Here is a 19,002-nt window from a genome sequence, read left to right on the forward strand (position 1 = left end):
CTGGGATCTAACACATTTAACACTGAATTCCCCTTTGCCCAAGAAGGTTAGAAAACTCAGATCTAACTTGATGAGATGGGTACTTTGTCCTTTTTGTTTTAGAAATGGCATGGAGCCATTACTCAGCCCTTTGGATCAAACAACTGGCAAAGCAATTCTCGCCAACACACCACCATATGCTTCTCCTCCTACGCTCGTGCTTAATAAGTGCACATGTTGGCACGTGGAAAATTCCCAACCTGGAGTAAGAAATTTTTTTTAGGTGTACTTTTACCCCAATAGAATTTAGCTCTCTCCAATGTCTAGCACCGTTCCAAGCAATCTGAGGAGCTATTCTGCTCTCTTGTGTAAATTTGGCTCTCGCACATACTCACTAGCAGCCTTCAGGAAGTCTCTGAGGACTTTCTTATATCTGGATAGTAGCTGGTCATTAAGACTTATCTCTCCCTGGTTTTCAGGGTTTTTTAAAATGCAAAGTGATTACATCACAGCGTTGCCCAATCCGTTAAGTACTTTTCCTTTTATTTTTAGGACATGAGCCCATTTGGAGTTTTAAGACCCAAGCAAGTGACCTAACTTAGTAAGTTTTCCCCACTCTATACTTGACAGGTTCAAAAAAAGGAACATTTGATTTAAAAAAATACTGATGTCCTCAGTGGGGACCTCCTTTTATGTAGTCTTAACCCAGAGTGAATTCTTGTGGCACAGAAAGTTGTGGTCCTAGTGGAATTACCGAGATGACAATTTGTTTTGTGGCCTAGCGCTAATTGCATTAGTCTAAAAGCTCAGTACTTCGCTGAAGGCTCCCGTGCCCTTGACACATGATGGACACAAATAATTAAGTGCAGAGGTCCTGGATGGTTAGTTCTTCTTATACAGTTAGAAAACAGGAACATGTCACTGTAAAAGTAAAGTAGTTATGAGCAGGACCTGGGTTCTCATCTCTTCCCAGAAAGCCACCAACTGCTGTTGGCTGAATGTCTCATAATAACCTGCTTCTCCTCTGGACTGAAGTGCAGTATAGTCAATATGGCAGTTAGAGTCTGCTGACGGCCCAGTGAGTCTGGCAAGGTCAAGAACCGATAGACAATGTTCTTGAGATATTCCAGGTTGGCTCCCTCTCTGCTCTTATCCCTTAAGTTCTTCTGGATATGGTCTTGAAGGGTGGATACCTCTTCCCTATGCTTCTCTTCCTCAACCAAAAGTCTCTCCTGGAGCTGGTGAACTTCCTTCTCCAGTTTGTGCTTCTGCTTCCTTAAGGCTACAATTTCTACCTCTTTCCGGGCCAGCTGCTCTGCATACAGAAAGAAAGTGGGCTCATTGGCGGCAGCAAGATGCAGAGCCTGGGTGAGGTTCTCAGAAGAGACTGCACCCATTAAATCATCACTGCTCATGTCACTCCCTGGTGCTAGGTAATTTTTGGATCCTTGAAGCCCATAAGGTATGGCTAGAGACCTCAACTGCTCCAGCTCTTGGTCCTTTTCCGACAGCACAGCCAGGGCTCTGTCCCGCTGCTTGTGCATCTCTTCCTCCAGCTTTAGTGCTCTTTCCCTGTAATCCAGCCCGCATTTCTCTAGGTCCTGCCTGTGGACCTGCTGCAGGTGGGACACCTCTTGCTTCTTGGCTTCCATTTCTTGCTTGTGTTGCTTCTCCATCTCTTCACAGGAGAGCCGAAGTGCAATGTATTTCTCCTTCAGCTCAGCCAGCTGTTCCTGGGTGTCCTCTAGCTCTTTGGCCAAGTTGACATCTTTGGCTGACTTATTCTTGAGGACCACTTGTGCTCTCATCTTGTACCTTTCAAATTCCTCCTTCAGTTGCTTCAGCTCTTGTTGGTAATACAGAGCAGTAGCCTTCTCCCCATCCCCAGCCTCAGTGCCCTTTGGCAGCTCCAACTCACAGAGCTTCTCTATGTCCAGGGTGGGCTGGCTCTTCTTGGCTGCCATCTGCAGCAGCTTCTTCAGCTTTTCCATTTTGTCTTTCAGAACATTAACATCCAGGCTGGCTTCCTCAGTGTGAATGTCCATTGGGGATCGGCTGGAAGCAGCGATGGCCAGAGTCTTGTTTTCCAGGTCTAGCTGCACAATGCGGTCCTTTAATTTCTGAATAGTCATTTGGTCTTTTTGTTTGGCTTTTTCATAAGTGCCAAGCAGCTCTGACACCTCAGAGACCTGGCTCTCCAAGCTGGCCACTCGACGTTCCTCCATCTGGGCATGCTGATGGAGCTGCTCTTCTGCCTGTGCAGTCTGGAAACAAAAGGCGCACAAACAGGTTACACTTCTGTTTTGTTTTATACTGGAAATTTGTGGCAGGAATTAACCTTGGTCTCCTGAATCCCAGGCTAGCACCCTAACCACCAGGCCACCCTTCCCCTCTCACAATCAATTCTGGGCCATGACACAGCTAGTCTGGCCCATATTTAAAGGATAAATAAACAAAGGATCAAATGAAAAACAATTTTCTATTTGCATTCCCCATTCTCAAGCAAGAAGTGCTGCTATGCCACACTAGCACTGGCAAGGAGAGGCATGCCAGCACTTAAGGCCTTGTTTTTCTTATGGGATTTCTTAAAACCTGTGTGTACTCTAAAGGGTGCAGTACTCCTAACTGCACTGGGTACAACTGCAGCATATTGTGGAGCTAGTATCACAGCCAAATTCAAGTAATCTTCTCCACTAGTTAGACTCCCCTGGGAAATCCTCTCATTAGAGGCCATTTTCCAAGGACAAGCCCACAGAGGAGTGTGAGACCAGAGATAAAATGAAATTAATGCCCATGTGTTATCTGGTGGAAGGAATTTTCTAGACATTTCCAAATCCAGAGGAGAAGAAAGAATTCTGGAATGTTAACAGGAGGAGTTGGAGATTTTATTCTGGAATTATTTTAGCAGCAAATCCAATTACGGGAGATGATTTCTATTCTCTTTAATCTGGGATCACCTACTCATCACTCTCTTCCTCCATATCCCTGGTTTCTGCCCTTCTCTCTCCCCACCTGCACATGAGAGTCTTCTGCCCTGTTGCTTACCGCCCCCACCCCCCTGACCCACCAGGCCAAACTTCACACAGAGTGATCATGAAGGGCCTCAACAGCAGAGCTTCCCCCAAGAATATCATGACATTTCCAAGGACGGCACAAGACACACCAGTTTCATGTTGCTCCCACCAACACTGAGGAGCAATTGCCAATGGCAGCATAAGATCTTTCTCAATGGAACAGACAATGGTCCTTGTAGTCTGATATCTGGCTGCCAAGGAAGGTGTGAAACTGTCAAAATGCATCTCATTCCTCCAGGAAAAGAGGAAAGATTTTTTCATGACCCCAGCTGGTGACCAGCTCAGCCCCTGAAGCTGGAGGGTTAAAAGCCCTTCTCATTTCACCTCATCTTACTGAGTTATTTACCTCAGCATCCATTTTCTGTTGATTTACAAAACATTACATTAAAATTATTTCTATAATAATTTCAATTTACACTGCTCTTTCACCGCAGGCTCTTGAAAAAAGTTTTACAAAGGTAAAATCATAGGAACTGCCACAATGGCTCAGAACAGTGCTCTATCCACTCCAATATCTGGTCTCCGACAGTGGCCAGGATAACATGCTTCAGAAGGTGGTGTAAGAAACTCTATAATGGACAATCATACCGTACCTGTTCATAAAAGAAGTTTCTTCCTACTCCCATTGGTTAGTGGTTGACTTTTGCCCTGAAGCATGGCAGTTTGCATCCTTATTAAGAAGTTATTCCTTCTAGTGGAACCGTAGATTTTTTTTTAATAATCTCTCTTATTTATGGTCCTATGAAGATGCAGGATTTATGTCAACCCAAACTCACTACAAATCTCTGTGTACTCAGTACTGCTCTCTTCCTATACAAGATGTTGGCTAGTGCACCCTGGTGTACAAACAGAGAATTACCTTTCTCATCTCTTGCAGCAGCTGTGCTTGAAAGTGACTCTTGAGGCTGACAATCTCATCCTGAAGCTCCTGCAGCTGGGGATCTGGCTTGCTGTTCTCTTCCTGCACAGCCTGCAGTTCTCTCTTCAGCTCCTCCACCACCCTGCTCAGCTGCTTGGTTTGCAGTTCAGACTCTTCCACACGGTCAGCCACATACACCCTTCCAGCCAGTGCTTCCCTGGTCTCCTCCAGCTTTAGCTCCACATCCTGGCGCAAGGTCCTCTCACTTTGCAGCAGCTTCTGTAGCTCCCGCAGCATAACGGCATGGTCACTCTGTTCCTGGGCCCGGTCATGTTGCTGTGTGATTAGACGAGCTTTGGTTTCTGCCAGCTGTTCCTGGACACACTTCATTTCTGCCTCCAACTTGCTCCTGTCTTCTTCAGCCTTTTTACTGGCCTCATCCAGGTCCTGCTTCATTTTTTTCTTGTCTGCTAGGTATGAGGCTTCCATGCGGGATTTCTCCTGGGTGACTGTAGCCAGGGAGCTGGTCAAGGTGGCCAGCTGAGTCTTCAGCTGGAGCACTCTTTTGTCAGCCTCATTAGCAGCGACCGGCACATCCCCACTGCCAGAGCTGACGCCGCTCTCTGACCCACTCGCCTCCTCCGATTTCAGAAGGGAGGCCCCAGCTGCTGTTTTCTCATCTTCTGTCCCCAGTTCACCCTTGGCACTGGTCAAGCTGGCAGCAGTGTCCACACTTGTAGCTGTCCCCATGCTGTCTTCACTATGAACAGAACTCCTGTCATCAGCAGAGTCAGCAAAGGAAACACTGGTGCTGGCAATGTCTGCAAGGTGAGCTCCACTCAGGCCAACGTCTGTCTCATGAGACACGGACAACACTTTTAAGCTAGCTTCCAAGGCTTCCTTCTCCTTGAGCAGGCTCTTGTAGGCTCTAACAACATCCTTCAAGCGAGTCTGGTACTGAAGAAGCTGTTTCTTCTGAGTTTCAATAGTCTCCAGAAGATCTTTTTTACTAGGACCACCCCCAAAGTTCATGCCAAACTTCTCCATGACTCCTCAGCGGCTGCTCAGCTTTGCTGCTCATGCAACCTGAAAGGAGAGGGAGGAAAAAACGTGAACGAAGGCTACATAAATAGCCGCGGCAAGTCTTAAAACAGAGGCCACGAGGCTGCTCATGGGCGAGCGAATCTGCAGAGCAGGAGCCCAGGGCCGCACGACAGCCTGGGGCGCAAACACACGCGTCGGAAGACTCGGAGCGCCCGGGAACGGCCCGCAGGCGCAGGCGCGTCGCAGGGCTGGGGACCTCGGGGACTCCGGAGTGACCCCGGTTCTGTCACTGACGCCACGGCAAAGCCCCCGGGCCTCACTTCACCCGCTGCGGCCCCCGCCCCCGCCCAGCCGCCACAGGGGGGCGGCTCGGGAGCAGCCGCGGGCGGGGGGGGGGGGGGGAGCCCACTCCCGCGCCGCCGGCCCCACCTCAGACCCCAGCGAGGGCGTTCCCACTCACCCGGATCTCCGGCCCCAGCGGAGTCCCTCCCACCCTCACCACGCCTGCGCGTATCCCATGGTTCCCGGCTCACGCGCCTCGCGCCTGCGCGTGGCCCACGGCTTCCTCCCACAGCGCGTGCGCGTAAGACCAGGCGAAGTTCGCTGCTCATGCGCCGATCCCTACTCGCGCTCGCTAGGCGTGTCCCATCATCCCCGTCCAACGCTCCCCGCGCCTGCGCCAATCCCAGCGCTCCCGTCCACACTCGACGCGCATGCGCCTGTTGGCCCTGTTCTCCTGCCTCTCCGCCGCTGTCTCTCACTGCGCATGGGCCGATTGCAACAAACTCTGACTCCGCTGCCCGCAGGCCGGCCGCGGCGGGCCCTAGTGCGCAGGCGCACGGCGGGGGCGCGGTGTGAACGCCCCGCTAGCGGCACGAGGGGGGCCCGGAGCAGGGCGCCCAAGAGGGCACGCTGCATTTGCTGCGGACCCGGAGTACCCAGTCCCGGGGGGGGGGGCGCCCAGGCGGCGGCGTGTAGACGCGTTTGGAAGCCGAAGTGAACGTGACTCCTTCCTTTCTAGGGGCGTCCTTGCCGCGGGGGCTGCCTCGCCGCAGAGGGAACCCGCTTCCCGGGCGCAAGGCTTGTCCCCTCCAGCTGCTCAGCGGAACCCGAGCCCGCCTCTCGCTCATCAACGGCGGGCGGGGCGGGGCGGGGCGGGGCGGGGTCTCTCTCGGGAGGCGGGGCTAAGGCTGCCCGCGGCGGCGCTCTGTCGGGGGGCGGGGTTGACTACAGGCGCCGGGCCGGGGCTCGCGCTCCCGGGGGTGGAGCCATGGCCGCGGGCGGGGCTCGTTCCGCCTGGGGTCGGGCTGTTGCCGGGCTCGGGGCTGTGTCGGGAGGCGGGGTCAAGGTGGGCGGGGCCGGGCTAAGGTGGGCAAGAGGCGGGGGCGGGGCTCTGTCGGGAGGCGGGGCTAAGGTGGGCGGGGCGGGGGCTATGTCAGGGGGCGGGACTAAGGCGGGCGGGGCCGGGGCCGGGGCTCTGCTGGGAGGCGGGGCTCGGCCGACCGGGAGGCGGGGCTCGGCCAGGAGGCGGGGCTAAGGCGACCAGGAGGCGGGGCTCGGCCAGGAGGCGGGGCTAAGGCGACCAGGAGGCGGAGCTCGGCCAGGAGGCGGGGCTAAGGCGGCCGGGAGGCGGGGCTGCGGCTGGTTCCGGCCGGGCCTGCTCGCAGCGGCGGTATCGGCAGCCTCGGGGCTCGCAGCGCGGCCTCCCCCTCCCGCCGCCATGGGCCTCACGGTCTCCGCCATCTTCTCTCGGATCTTCGGCAAGAAGCAGATGCGGATTCTCATGGGTGAGGCCAGGCCGGGGGGGCCCGAGCCCGCTCCCCGCTGGGCGGCTGCCGCCCCATAGCCCCGCGCTGCCGAGCCCCAGGGGGAGGCGTCGGGCCGCAGGGCCCGGAGGGGGCGGGGGGATGGGTAGGGTCCCCCCGGAGAGAGAGGGGTTGGGCCGCAGGGCCACGGGGGTGGGGAGGATGGGTAGGGTCCCCCCGGAGAGAGAGGGGTCGGGCCGCAGGGCCCGGAGGGGGCGGGGGGATGGGTAGGGTCCCCCCCGGAGAAAGAGGCGTCGGGCCGCCCGGAGGGGGGCGGGGGGATGGGTAGGGTCCCCCCCGGAGAGAGAGGGGTCGGGCCGCAGGGCCCGGAGGGGGGCGGGGGGATGGGTAGGGTCCCCCCCCGGAGAAAGAGGCGTCGGGCCGCAGGGCCCGGAGGGCGGCGGGGGGATGGGTAGGGTCCCCCCGGAGAAAGAGGGGTTGCGCCGCAGGGCCCCGGAGGGGGCGGGGGGATGGGTAGGGTCCCCCCGGAGAGAGAGGGGTTGGGCCGCAGGGCCCGGAGGGGGGCGGGGGGATGGGTAGCGTCCACCCCGGAGAAAGAGGGGTTGGGCCGCAGGGCCACGGGGGTGGGGAGGATGGGTAGGGTCCCCCCGGAGAAAGAGGGGTTGGGCCGCAGGGCCCGGAGGGGGGCGGGGGGATGGGTAGGGTCCCCCCGGAGAGAGAGGGGTCGGGCCGCAGGGCCCGGAGGGGGCGGGGGGATGGGTAGGGTCCCCCCGGAGAGAGAGGGGTTGGGCCGCAGGGCCCGGAGGGGGCGGGGGGATGGGTAGGGTCCCCCCGGAGAGAGAGGGGTTGGGCCGCAGGGCCCGGAGGGGGCGGGGGGATGGGTAGGGTCCCCCCCCGGAGAAAGAGGCGTCGGGCCGCAGGGCCCGGAGGGGGGCGGGGGGATGGGTAGGGTCCCCCCCGGAGAGAGAGGGGTCGGGCCGCAGGGCCCGGAGGGGGCGGGGGGATGGGTAGGGTCCCCCCCGGAGAGAGAGGGGTTGGGCCGCAGGGCCACGGGGGTGGGGAGGATGGGTAGGGTCCCCCCGGAGAGAGAGGGGTTGGGCCGCAGGGCCACGGGGGTGGGGAGGATGGGTAGGGTCCCCCCGGAGAAAGAGGGGTTGGGCCGCAGGGCCCGGAGGGGGACGGGGGGATGGGTAGGGTCCCCCCCGGAGAGAGAGGGGTTGGGCCGCAGGGCCCCGGAGGGGGGCGGGAGGATGGGTAGGGTCCCCCCGGAGAGAGAGGGGTTGGGCCGCAGGGCCCGGAGGGGGCGGGGGGATGGGTAGGGTCCCCCCCGGAGAAAGAGGCGTCGGGCCGCAGGGCCACGGGGGTGGGGAGGATGGGTAGGGTCCCCCCGGAGAGAGAGGGGTTGGGCCGCAGGGCCCCGGAGGGGGGCGGGGGGATGGGTAGGGTCCCCCCCGGAGAGAGAGGGGTTGGGCCGCAGGGCTCTAGGGGTTGGGGGGTGGATAGGGTTCCCCCTGAAGAAGTGGGTTGGGCTGCAGGGCCCTGGGGGATGGGAGTGAGTGGAGAGCCCCCCAAAGGAGTGGGGTTGGGTTGCAGGGCTGGCGGGGGAAGTGATGTTAACCCACCCCCATGGCTAATCCCTCTCGGGTAGCTGGGCCAGGTAACCAGCCCCTCTTGCCATGGGCATTGTGGCTGGCAGGCAGGCGGGCTGCTGCTCCCAGAGCAGTGTAGGGGGAGCCCCGCCCTTGCCCGATGCCAGGTCCCTGCCCATGCCCTGCCAGTGCTAGCCCTTATCCCAGAGAATCGGGGACAGCATCAGTCCCTGCCGGAGAATTGCCCTACCATGGTCCTGTGGGGCTGAGCAGCCCTGCCAGGTGTGGGCACCTGCCCTCCCTGCATCGCTGGGTTGACTGTTATCACTGTCTCTTGCCCTCTCCCAGGAGGAGTGCAGACATGTCCCCCCTGGACCTTTAGACCTATAGGACTGAGGGATCCTGTTCCCTTATGGGGCATTGGTCTCTGCTGCAGGGTTTATAGAGCTAGTCCATCCAGCAGAGCAATTCTCATGGAAAGGGCTGTAGCAAAAACTTCAGTGACTCATGGGCTGGGCGATGGGGAGCTGTGGGCATAGGGTCCCTGCACATTCCACTGCAGGTGGTAACAGGGTTCAAGATTGTAACTTCTGGGTCTGCTCGGTGAGCCCTTGATGACAAGAGGGCCAGACTCATGTCCTTGAGCCTGTCTGGGTTGGCTGAGCCAACAGCCCTGAGAGAAGGCTCTGGACAGTATTGGGACTGTCCTAGGAGAGGGGCTTGGACCACGTAACTGTCAGTCCCCGAAACGGGGTGTTTACTCTGAAACGTAATTCTGGTTGGGCACTGGAGCATAAACTTATCCTTGTGGTGGCTGGACACCTCCAGCCAACGGACTCTTCTGGTGTGGCTGGGTGTGCCTGTGTCATCGAGACACGCTGGAGTTCAGAGATGGGATATGAACCACTCAGCTGGGGTCAGCGGGACTGTTGCCTCCAGCGTGTTTCCCAGCCTCCGTCTAGTGCATTTTAAACGTTGTTGGAAGGGAAGTGCCCCCAGATGAAAGCTCTGCCTGCGAAAGATGCTGACTGTCTTCTGGCTTTGCGTTTACTGAGGCACTTCTGGCTGGTCACTTCGCCGTGCATAACACAAACAGGTGCCTGTGAACCCTGTCGGCGTAAAGCAAGGGGGTTTCCAGAGACTGTCCAAGCAGGGGCTTGACCCGAGCTAGGATCTCGCAGCCCAGGTGCAGTGTAAACAAGTAACAATAATGGAGGATTTTGGGGCGGGTTCTGCAAGGTACAGTGGAGCCTCGGCTCAGTGGCAGGGCCCTAACCCCTTTTAATGAGCAGATGGTCCTAGCTTTTTGACAGGCATGCCGACCGGAGTTCTCCAGTTGGCTGCACCTCGCATGCCAGACAGTGTCTGTGCAAGCTCCTTTCTACCTGCTTGGGCCCTGTTTCTGACTTTGGGGGGTGTTCGGTCTCCATGAGCCAGTCGAGGCCCAGCAAGGCAGGGCACCTTGTGCTTGTAGTTCTGCGAGGTGGACAAGCTGGACAGAGACCCCAGCTCACTACTTATAGGAGTCCCAGAAGAGCCGTTGAGTGGTAATGGCTCTTGGCCAATACTGACATAGCCCGGATCAGAACAGTGCTTTGTGTCTCTCCTTAGCCTATTGCTGGTACTCTGGGCCACTCTGCTCCCCAGGTAATGCCCTTCTGAACCACCCTCCTTGTGAAGTCTGGGACTACAGTGTCGGTCAGATCAAGCAGAAGAGAAAAGGGAAGCAGAATTCCCTAGGCTTGAAGAGTTCCCCATAGCGTCCTATTGTCTCTGTAGGATGCAGCTGTTCTGTGACAAGCACCTTGTCTTTCCTGAGGGGGAAACTCTAAAGTGTAGGGGTGCTTGCATGTTCTGCCCTGCACTGGACTCTGCCCCCGAACTGGAAATGACACGTGTAGACAGGGCTCTAGAGACATCTGCTTTTCTGTAATGGTGATGTACAGAGCTGGCATATGCTAGCAATTCCTGCTCTGGGCATCATGCCAAGGGCAGACTGAAGTGACTCCTCCACAACTGATACCAGCTGCCTAGGACTGATCAGAGCGGTGTTGGAGGGAGTGGAACATTTGGGAATCTCACCAGATTCTCCCCTCCTGGTGCTCAGAACTGATCTCCGCGGAGGGGAAAACTGCTGTTAGATCTCTGCCCCACAGCGTGTGGATTTGCTTGGTGTTCTCTGGGATAATTTAGGCTTTGAAAGCTGCAGAATGCAGGGCAGGGCAGTGGGTTTTATTCTGGGCAGACCTCTCACTTGCTTGTCCTGAATGAATGACTTGTGGCTGTTTTTGGGGTAGGCTGTACACAAGGGACTGTGGGTGGGTTTGTAGGTTGTAAACTTGGTAGCCCTTTGTAAAGCTGCCTTGCTAGAATGGCTCTGTCTGAGCCTCTGGGAACATACACTTGGCCCTTGGAGCTGTTAGACTTATCTGCATCATCTCCTGTAAAGAGGGGGTGCTATATACTGGGGTGGTCCTACTCATCAGGGAAACCGGTTATGGGGGCTTTAGGCAGGAGCCAGGTGCTGGTAAGTGACACTGGCCTCTCCCCTCTCTCTCTCGCCATTTCAGTCGGCTTGGACGCTGCTGGTAAAACCACCATCCTTTACAAGCTAAAGCTGGGTGAGATCGTCACCACCATCCCCACCATTGGTAAGTGGCGAAAAGCTGCGCCCCAGCTCTGGTTTGCCTCCAAGGTTGGGAGAGGGGTAATGTGCTGAGGTTCGCAAGCTTTGTAAAGTGACCCCCATCTCTCGGGCTGAGTCGGCAGTGGGGCTGTGCTTCCCCGCAGCTCTCTTGCTCGTTAGCTGGGGGCCATGTCTAAGCTGGGGCTGTATCGTGGCATTGGAATCAGAACGGTTTCTGAAGTCAGCAGGGGTGTTTCACGATGGCTCCTGTTGCATTGCTGAGCTGTGTCACTGGAAGGGCCTTTAAACTGCAGTGAGGCTTGTGTGCCTTGCTGGGCTTCGGCTTGACTTGAGGGGGTACCCACGGCTCCCCAGAGTCGTCTACACTCATGGGGCTAGACTTCCCAACAGGTCAACGAGCGAGACCCAAGCCAAGGTCCTTGCACAGTCCCGGCCTGAAGAGCTGACAATCCAATCACCTGATAAAATGGAGCCATCCCGATGTCTCCAAAGCTGGGGCGGTCGGTCCTGCACACTGGCTGTGTCGGAGCAGCTGTACAAGTTCAGACCGCATGCAAGCGCGTTCATTGACCGTATGTTCCAAACCACCCATGTTTTGCTGTCTCAGCCCTGCTCACTTCGGACCCAGCATACGAGGAGCTGGTCTGACGGATAGCGTGACTGCAGCAGAAGAAAGAGGCTTCCTGTCAGTTCATCTCTGTGGTGTTTATTTTAAATGTTTTATGTGACACTAGTGTTGAAAGTGATGGACTTGCCTGGGCAAGGCACAGCGGAGGCTGATGCTGTGCAAACGCCCCCACACAACTCTGTCAGTAGACCTCATTTCTCTGCTGCTGTTGTCCTGGGCTCCTTGCCAAGCTCCCCTGATTCTCCACTGCCTGCAGCCCCCAACTGTCCGAGCCCTGAGCTCCCCATACACAGCTTTTCCGATGCCCCTTAGTCCCAACCCATTGGCCCTCCGGTATTTTGTTCTCTGTCACCCCACCCCCATGTTGCTGTCACTCATGCTTGTACGGCTGAGAGCTGCCAGGTCTGCGGTGGCTTTAGAGGTGCCAGTGATGGTGGCCTGTGCACAGGTTCACGTTAGAAGAGCAGATGATTGGGTTGCTGGGCCAGACCATTGGGTCACATGGGAAGGGCTGGGTCTGACGCTGTAAACATTGTCTGACCTTGATTTGGCCTTCACAGTGAGTCCAGCAGAGCTTGTATTTCTTAGCTGTGCAGAACTCTACTGACTGGTAAATGTCTGTCTAGGTGGATTTTTAGAATGGGAGTGCTTGTGGGTTGCTTATTTCTGATCATGGGAAATGAGGTGAGCAGACAAGCAGATTAAAGCTGAACAGCAGTTACCTTAGTGCAATTCTAGACTGAGATGAAGCTGTGTGAAAATGTCTCCATCTGATGGTTCTTGACATCTGCTCACCATCTGTATTTGTCTACCTGCTTGAGAAACAAAGTAGGTAGATATGCCTTGTGCACCACTGGACAGAGCTACTTAGCAAGCTCTAGGGTTGCTAGGTCAGAGTTTGTCATGCAGAATCCTCTGCTAGCAGTAAAGCATAAGCTGCAAGGAACACCAGCTTGGCCCACACAGCCTGGGTGAATTTACTGGTAGTGGCTGGGAAGCTGCTTGCTGAGGGAGCAGACGGTAATGTGGAGCTGTACTATGCCTTTTTTAGTCCATTGCCGAGCAGAAATTGTGCTGTGGATGGCTCTGCTGTCTGGGTGGGGATAATCCACTACCCATCCCCCAGAAGTGCTGGTGGGAGGAGAAGGATGCTGCACTGCACCTTCATCGTACTTAAGGCACCCCTGTGACACTTGTCACCCCATGAATCCTCCCTCCCCCAACTCAAAAATCCCCTGAAATCTTGTGGCGTCTCTGCCGGCAGCGGCTGGTGTTTCCTGTAGTGCACGTCTGTGGTCTGCCAGTTTTCAGGCTGCCATGGTGATTAACTATCTTCAGCAGAGACTCGCTCGTGCTTTTTCTTAAACCCTGTCTCCTCTCACTCCTCCTGTTGCCCTTGCAGGATTCAATGTCGAGACGGTGGAATACAAGAACATCTGCTTCACCGTCTGGGATGTAGGTGGCCAGGACAAAATCCGACCCCTGTGGAGACACTACTTCCAGAACACGCAGGTGGGAGGAGCTGCAGCGGCACTGGGAAAGAGCCCTCTGGACGTGATTGTTGCACAGGGGTCCACTGAGGCCTCCCCTCACCTGCCTGCCTCTGGATAGGAATTAGGAGATAGCAACTGCTTCCATGGCAAAGAACCTGGGATGAAACATGGACCTAGTCCCATGGATGCTGCTCCTGCCCTGGTCATAGGAGCTAGGTTGCTTTGGCCTTCCAGCAGTTCTGGGTGACCCTCTGATCCCTCTCCCTTCTTGTGGGGGAAGGGCAGTAGCAGTGTCTCATTGATAAAGAGGATAAGGCTTGATTGTGCATTGGTACCAGCAGTTTGTCCTCTTCCTGAGATGATTTAACCAGGGAGCTTGGCTGAAGGCAGCTCCTGGCTCCCCCCACGCAGCAGCATGCATTGGGGTTACGGGAGTTGCCTGCACCTTCACTGAACCAAGCTGGCACAGTGACACCGACCCTGAGTCAGGCTCTTTCAGAATGAGGCAGGGAAGGCATCTCTGCTCTGAGCCATGAGTAACTTCCTTCGCTCAGCGCAGCGAGATGCTGAAAGTGGGGCTTCTGAAAACTACCCCAGGGCATTTCCCACCCCCTGGCCTCTGTGTGAGCGGAAGCGGCAATAAGAGATGTGGGGTTTTCCTCTGAATGAAGACGCATGCAAGCCCTTGTTGCTGATCTATAGAATAGCTTTGGAGAAGATACGTGGTTGGGGGTAGGGTGGGAAGTGGTTGCTACGTTGGCAGTGATCTCAGTTGCCATTCCATGGTGTTGGAAAGAGGCTTGTTCCTCTGGTTTTGTGCAGTGTTCCCCTCACTGTGGCATCAGTATCTGTGCTGTGTGAACTGTCTCATGCCTGTCTGCTTTCTTTTACAGGGCCTCATATTTGTTGTGGACAGCAATGACCGAGAGAGAGTGCAGGAGTCTGCAGATGAGCTACAGAAGATGGTGGGTGTGGTTTGGAGAGAGGCTGTGTGTTGTCTCTGTAGGTTTTCAGGCTTGGGGTGACTGGTGGGAAGGTGGAGAATACTAGGTGGGATCTTTCTGGTGTGAAAGCCTAGGAGCTGACAGGGCTAGTAGGACGTGTATCTCAGGTGGCCGAGACTCTGCTAGAGCATATCTCAAGGTAAGTTGGCGTGTGTGGAGCAGGAGCTCAAAACGAGCTGAGCCTGGTTTCCAAATTTGCTTATCCTTAAGACTAGGAATCTAGGTGCTATTGCAACGGACACATGTGCATGCAGAGGTCACTTATACCATCCTCAAAATCCCTTGTGTTTGGAGTAAATTTAACGATACTGCTTCTTCCATAGCCAGGCCTGCTGTCTATGACTGACACTCTGACCCTTCGGGTTCTGAGAAATGAAGTCAATAGGAACTTTGTGCTCAGCATCTCTGTAACATGGGCCCTGGTTATCTTACTGTGTTCACCTCTACAAGGTGAAATGCACTAACAGCTAGTTCCAGAAATCAAAATTGCATACACTACCCATGCCATCCCTTTAGACTAAACCAGCGTCTGCCAGAAATGTTCCATAAACCATAGGTGAGACACATTAAACTCATTTACTAAAACAAAACAAAATTAACCAGAGCCACGTATATAGAAAGTGTCTTTGTGTTAGCCACAGTCCAGTTTTCTCTCTGGATGCAGAGAAGGCCTTTGAGTGGGTTGAATGGACATATTTAGTGGAAACCATGGAATGCATCGATACGGGATGGCTTCTAGAAATGCTGTCTCTTACCAATGGCTGTCAAAAGCAGCCTGGAAGTAAGAGGAAGCTTGGAACTGTTCCCGCCACAGCTGATCTTCCTCAGCGTATGTTGAACATCAGTGTTACAGGGAAGCTGCTTCATGTAGATCCAGTAGACCCATTTACCATGTGGCAATTCTATCAATGTGCTAAAAAGGCCAGCTCATGTACCCTAAAATGTACAACCATTACCTCTTTCTCATGTGCAGAGGGCTTGATAATTAGTGTCCCATTCCAGCTGTAAACTGCCAGTCCTCTCCTGCATTTGCAGGGGGATACAATTCATTTTTCTGATAGAAAGCATGTATTTCAACCAGTAATCTCTGTTCTGGGGCAGTGGGTCCTATGCCCACTGTGACCCCCTATAAAAACCAGCTAGATCACCTGCTTATTAAAATACCACTTCTCTACAGCAGTATTCCATTCCTATCTTTGGTGCCTGTCTCACTCCTTCATCAACTGTTGGATTATAAGCCCCACAAGACAGAGATCTATTCCGTACAATTACATGTGCACCCATGATGAAATACACATGCAGCTCTCACTTTGAAAATCTGATCACAAGTGTCACAAGCACTTGGCTGCTGGTGTGCACCAAAATGCTGAGCTTTTCTGGAAGGTCTCGCCCACGGGTAGTAACCAAAAACTGGCTCGAATGCAGCATTAAGGCTGAGAATCCAGGTGTTCGGTCAGGCAACTCCAAAAGTGAAGATTTCTACTGAAAGGTCAATGGGTCTCCAATGCAGGCCTGGTGTGTATCCCGTGGATAGACTCCCATAGCGTTCCTGTTAACAAGGCCATCAGGAATGGACAGTACATCCTAGGTAACATTGCAGGAGAAACCTGGACTCTTGAGTGCTTGGTCTCTCTGTTAATGCTCATTTTTGTATGTGATTTCTTCGGAGCACTGCTCCCTTTCTGTAGAGCTGCATCCTGGCTGTGTGCCTACTACACTTAGCCAGTCTCAGGAGAACACAGGCTTCAGGCATCCCTCACCCTAAAACCACAGACCCCCTTCTCTTCCCACTTGACTTGACTCTTCCATCCCTGGGAAAACAAACTGAGCCTGAAAAGCTGCCCAGTGTCTGCTGTTCTGAACTGGGTGCCTGTGGCCCCTCTGGCCTGCGTGGGGCAGCAGGAGACCATGCCCACAACTCGGCCAGCTGAACCAGCGTTTCTTCAACCGTGAGAAAAGGAAATTCCCTTTGGGCCGAGCCTGATCGTAGGCACATCCCAGGCCCGAAGCAGGGGGGTTGGGCCTTCTTGGCAGCTGCAGAGTCAGGATGGGAGTGGGAGCTCCACCAGAACCTTCAGGCTCTTTGGCCGGCAGAAACTGCACTGAACTCCCCTTGCCCCGACCCCGCAGAGGCGCTCTGGAGCAGGGCTTTGGCGCAGTCTGCCCCGTCCTTGCCACATGTCTTTGTTCATCTGGCAGGAGCGCTACGTGCACTCAAAGCATTACGACGAGGGGCTGGGGCAAAGCGGGTGCCGGGGAAAGAGGAGGCTCGGTCCCGTCCCTGATGAGCTCACAGGCTGATCGAGACATGCAGCGAAGGCGAGGGGGAAGGAAGATGCAGGGTGCCTGAGCTCGGTGTTGTGCCGTATGCAGCTGGTTGGTTCTGACTTGCCTGAGTGTGGTCTCCAAAGAAGAATGGGGGTGGCTAGAGCAGTGCCTGGCAAACCCAAGGGAGAGGGTGCGTGGAAGAAAAGGGAGCTGTTCCAGGTGTAGCATATAGCATGAAAATAGGTCTGAGGACGCACATAGACTGAGGGAGTGGGCTGCTTGGTTAGTACCTGAACTTAAAGAAAAGCCATTCAGTTAGAAAATCCTTCTCTCCTGAATCCAAGAGAACCTCGCATGGGTTCAGAGCAAAAGCTCGAGCGTGTGTATTTGTTGGGGAGCAGGCCTGCATGAGACTAGCCACAGTGGGAGCTTCCTGGGGTGCAGAATATATGAATATTTGCCTTATGGCTACCTGGCATGTGTGTGCACCCAGTGGCCTTGGGAGCCAGAGGTGTTTACACTGTCAGAGGGAGAAGGCCGAGTGCCTGGGTGTGAGCTGAGGAGGTGGGAGGAAGGAACATGCTCGAGTGGAGCTGGAGAAAGGAGTTCAGTTTTTGCCATGGCTACCCTGGGGAATGGTGTGGTGTGATGTGAGGATGAGCTGTTGGATAAGCTGGGAGGGATAGAGAGGTAATGACTGAAACGCAAAGGAGCTGAGGAAGGGGACCAAGAACAGACCCTGAGGGATGTGGGGGCCCCCAGCAGAGGGTTGAGGAGGAGGTGGCTGGGTGAGCTGAAAAAGCTTTAAATTGGAGCAGTCAGCCCCTCACGCTAGAGCTGTAACGTGGTAATTGTCTCTGTCCTGTGACCAGAACTTGATTGTATGTGAGGTCAGGGCCCCGCTGCATTGCGTGCTGCACAGACACCCTGCCCCACGGAGCTCACAGGTCAAATACACAAGACAGGTGAAAATGGGGGGAGGGAGGCAGGTTTTACCCCCATTTGAGCAGCTGGGGAACTGAAGCACTGAGAGAAGCGTCGTGGTGTCTGTGAGAGAGGTGGGAATTGAACCAGATTTTCTGTGTTCCGGTTCAGTGCCCTATCACCAAGCCATCCTCTCATCACTCTGGATTGGTCCCTAGCAGACTGTGGTAGGCTAGAGCGGGCTGAGTCTTGTGATGGAGCAAGCCAGCTGGTTTCACAGGCTGCCTTCCCACTCGGCCTTGGCTAAGCTGGCTTTGCCTCCTCCGTTCCAGCTGCAGGAGGATGAGCTGCGGGATGCGGTCTTGCTGGTGTTTGCTAACAAGCAGGATATGCCCAATGCCATGGCAGTGAGTGAGCTGACAGACAAGCTGGGCCTGCAGACACTCCGCAGCAGAACCGTAAGTGTATACAGGGTCCCGCGATTGCCAGGAGAGGCTGTCCTGAGATTGCGGAAGGGATTGTAGTCTGACTGCTCCATTCTGACTGCCTCTCCTCTGTCTCAGCCTCATGGGCTGTGAAGCTGAAGCAGAGCTGTGAGCAGGGAGCCTGGAGTGTGGGTCGCAAGGGCTGCTGCAGGATTGTGAGGTGACTTGGCAGAGCCGTGTGTGTGGAGCTTGCACTCTGCCTGGCACTAGCTGGCACAGTGCATCTCTCTCCGATCAGCACTAAACTCTGTCTTGCTTCCCTTTCCCATCCCCAGTGGGTTCTCCAGCAATTGTCTCCTATAGGGCTGAAGAGAACTGGAGACCTTGCTTGCTGACAGTGATATATGGTGTGTTACAAACTAGCCCATCCATCCTCATTTCCCAAGTGCAGTAGGGTGGGATCATGATCCCCATTTTACAGAGGGCAAAACTGAGGCACCCAGGTCACACCGCAAGCTGAAGTGGGATTAGGGTTTGGTGGTGCTTGGCTTCCGGCCCACTAAATGCTACCTCTCGGCATTAGCTGTTGTCTTGCCTGCTGTCTGATTTCCTTCCCTTCTCTTGTTTTTCAGTGGTACGTGCAGGCAACTTGTGCAACCCAGGGCACCGGTCTCTATGACGGACTGGACTGGCTATCGCACGAGCTCTCCAAGCGCTAGGTGGGTGGCCAGCTGGCTCACAGACCAGACGAGCGTCGTGCCCACCTGGGATCTCCGTGCCGGGTTTAGTTTAGTTTTTTGGGTTGTTTTTTCCTCCCCACTGTGACCTCGTCTTAAATGATCTTGTGTGTTTATCTGGTAGAACTTGAACCTTGAGGACTCTTCAGGCACCTGCACTAGCCGTGCTCCTGCCTTCCGCTGCCCAGGTGGCACTTTCATGCTAACCGTCCTACCCAACTGCATGTGTTCTTGTGAAGTGGAGCCTGTGCCGTGTCCCAGTGGGGCCTGTTGGGAGGGAGGGAGGGAAGTGGCATTCACTTGCATCTAGCGGGTGGGGGCGGGGCGTGTCTAAGCACTGAGCAGGTGGCTGTGTTCCAGTTACCTCCACTGGCAGCTTGCGAGGAAAGCCGTAGGTAACTGCTTCGGCCGTCCCAACACTGCAGAACAGAACCGTTTCTCCTTTTTATCCTTCCACAAACTTTATAATTGTTTCTCTTGGGGAGGGTGGGGGGCAGGGCAGGGCTGGGACTCTGACTGTGTAATGTGCTATTGTATATTGAGTAATAAAACTCCACCCGTTTGT

General features: G+C 55.3%; 2 protein-coding genes across 3 annotated transcripts; one reads left to right on the forward strand and one right to left on the reverse strand.

Moving 5' to 3' along the window:
* Positions 1 to 501: 501 nt before the first annotated feature.
* Positions 502 to 5,447, reverse strand: GCC1 (GRIP and coiled-coil domain containing 1). 2 transcript variants are annotated; one of them, XM_073329015.2, is made up of 3 exons: positions 5,417 to 5,447; positions 3,913 to 4,998; positions 502 to 2,243 (listed from the first exon to the last, which is right to left on the reverse strand). In XM_073329015.2, the coding sequence occupies exons 2-3, from the start codon at positions 4,957 to 4,959 to the stop codon at positions 939 to 941; spliced, it is 2,352 nt and encodes a 783-aa protein (XP_073185116.1). In that variant the 5' UTR covers positions 4,960 to 4,998; positions 5,417 to 5,447; the 3' UTR covers positions 502 to 938. The 2 variants fall into 2 exon arrangements, with proteins under 2 accessions (XP_073185116.1, XP_073185115.1); XM_073329014.2 differs by lacking the exon at positions 5,417 to 5,447 and having other exon boundaries at positions 3,913 to 5,370.
* Positions 5,448 to 6,523: 1,076 nt separating this feature from the next.
* ARF5 (ARF GTPase 5) lies at positions 6,524 to 18,657 on the forward strand. The gene is made up of 6 exons (XM_073329016.2): positions 6,524 to 6,743; positions 10,882 to 10,962; positions 12,989 to 13,098; positions 13,973 to 14,044; positions 17,608 to 17,733; positions 18,333 to 18,657. Exons 1-6 carry the CDS (start codon positions 6,677 to 6,679, stop codon positions 18,417 to 18,419), a joined length of 543 nt encoding a protein of 180 aa, XP_073185117.1. The 5' UTR covers positions 6,524 to 6,676; the 3' UTR covers positions 18,420 to 18,657.
* The last annotated feature ends 345 nt before the right edge of the window (positions 18,658 to 19,002 follow it).

The sequence above is a fragment of the Lepidochelys kempii genome, chromosome 1 (assembly GCF_965140285.1).
Source record: "Lepidochelys kempii isolate rLepKem1 chromosome 1, rLepKem1.hap1, whole genome shotgun sequence".
In the NCBI taxonomy this organism is placed as follows: Eukaryota; Metazoa; Chordata; order Testudines; family Cheloniidae; genus Lepidochelys; species Lepidochelys kempii.

Coding starts and splice junctions, on each gene's coding strand:
- GCC1 (XM_073329015.2), bottom strand. CDS start 4,959: ATGGAGAAGTTTGGCATGAACTTTGGGGGTGGTCCTAGTAAAAAAGAT. Junction 2,244..3,912: donor TGCTGCAAGAGATGAGAAAG/GTAATTCTCTGT, acceptor TTTTGTTTCCAG/ACTGCACAGGCAGAAGAGCA.
- ARF5 (XM_073329016.2), top strand. CDS start 6,677: ATGGGCCTCACGGTCTCCGCCATCTTCTCTCGGATCTTCGGCAAGAAG. Junction 6,744..10,881: donor GCAGATGCGGATTCTCATGG/GTGAGGCCAGGC, acceptor TCGCCATTTCAG/TCGGCTTGGACGCTGCTGGT. Junction 17,734..18,332: donor AGACACTCCGCAGCAGAACC/GTAAGTGTATAC, acceptor CTTGTTTTTCAG/TGGTACGTGCAGGCAACTTG.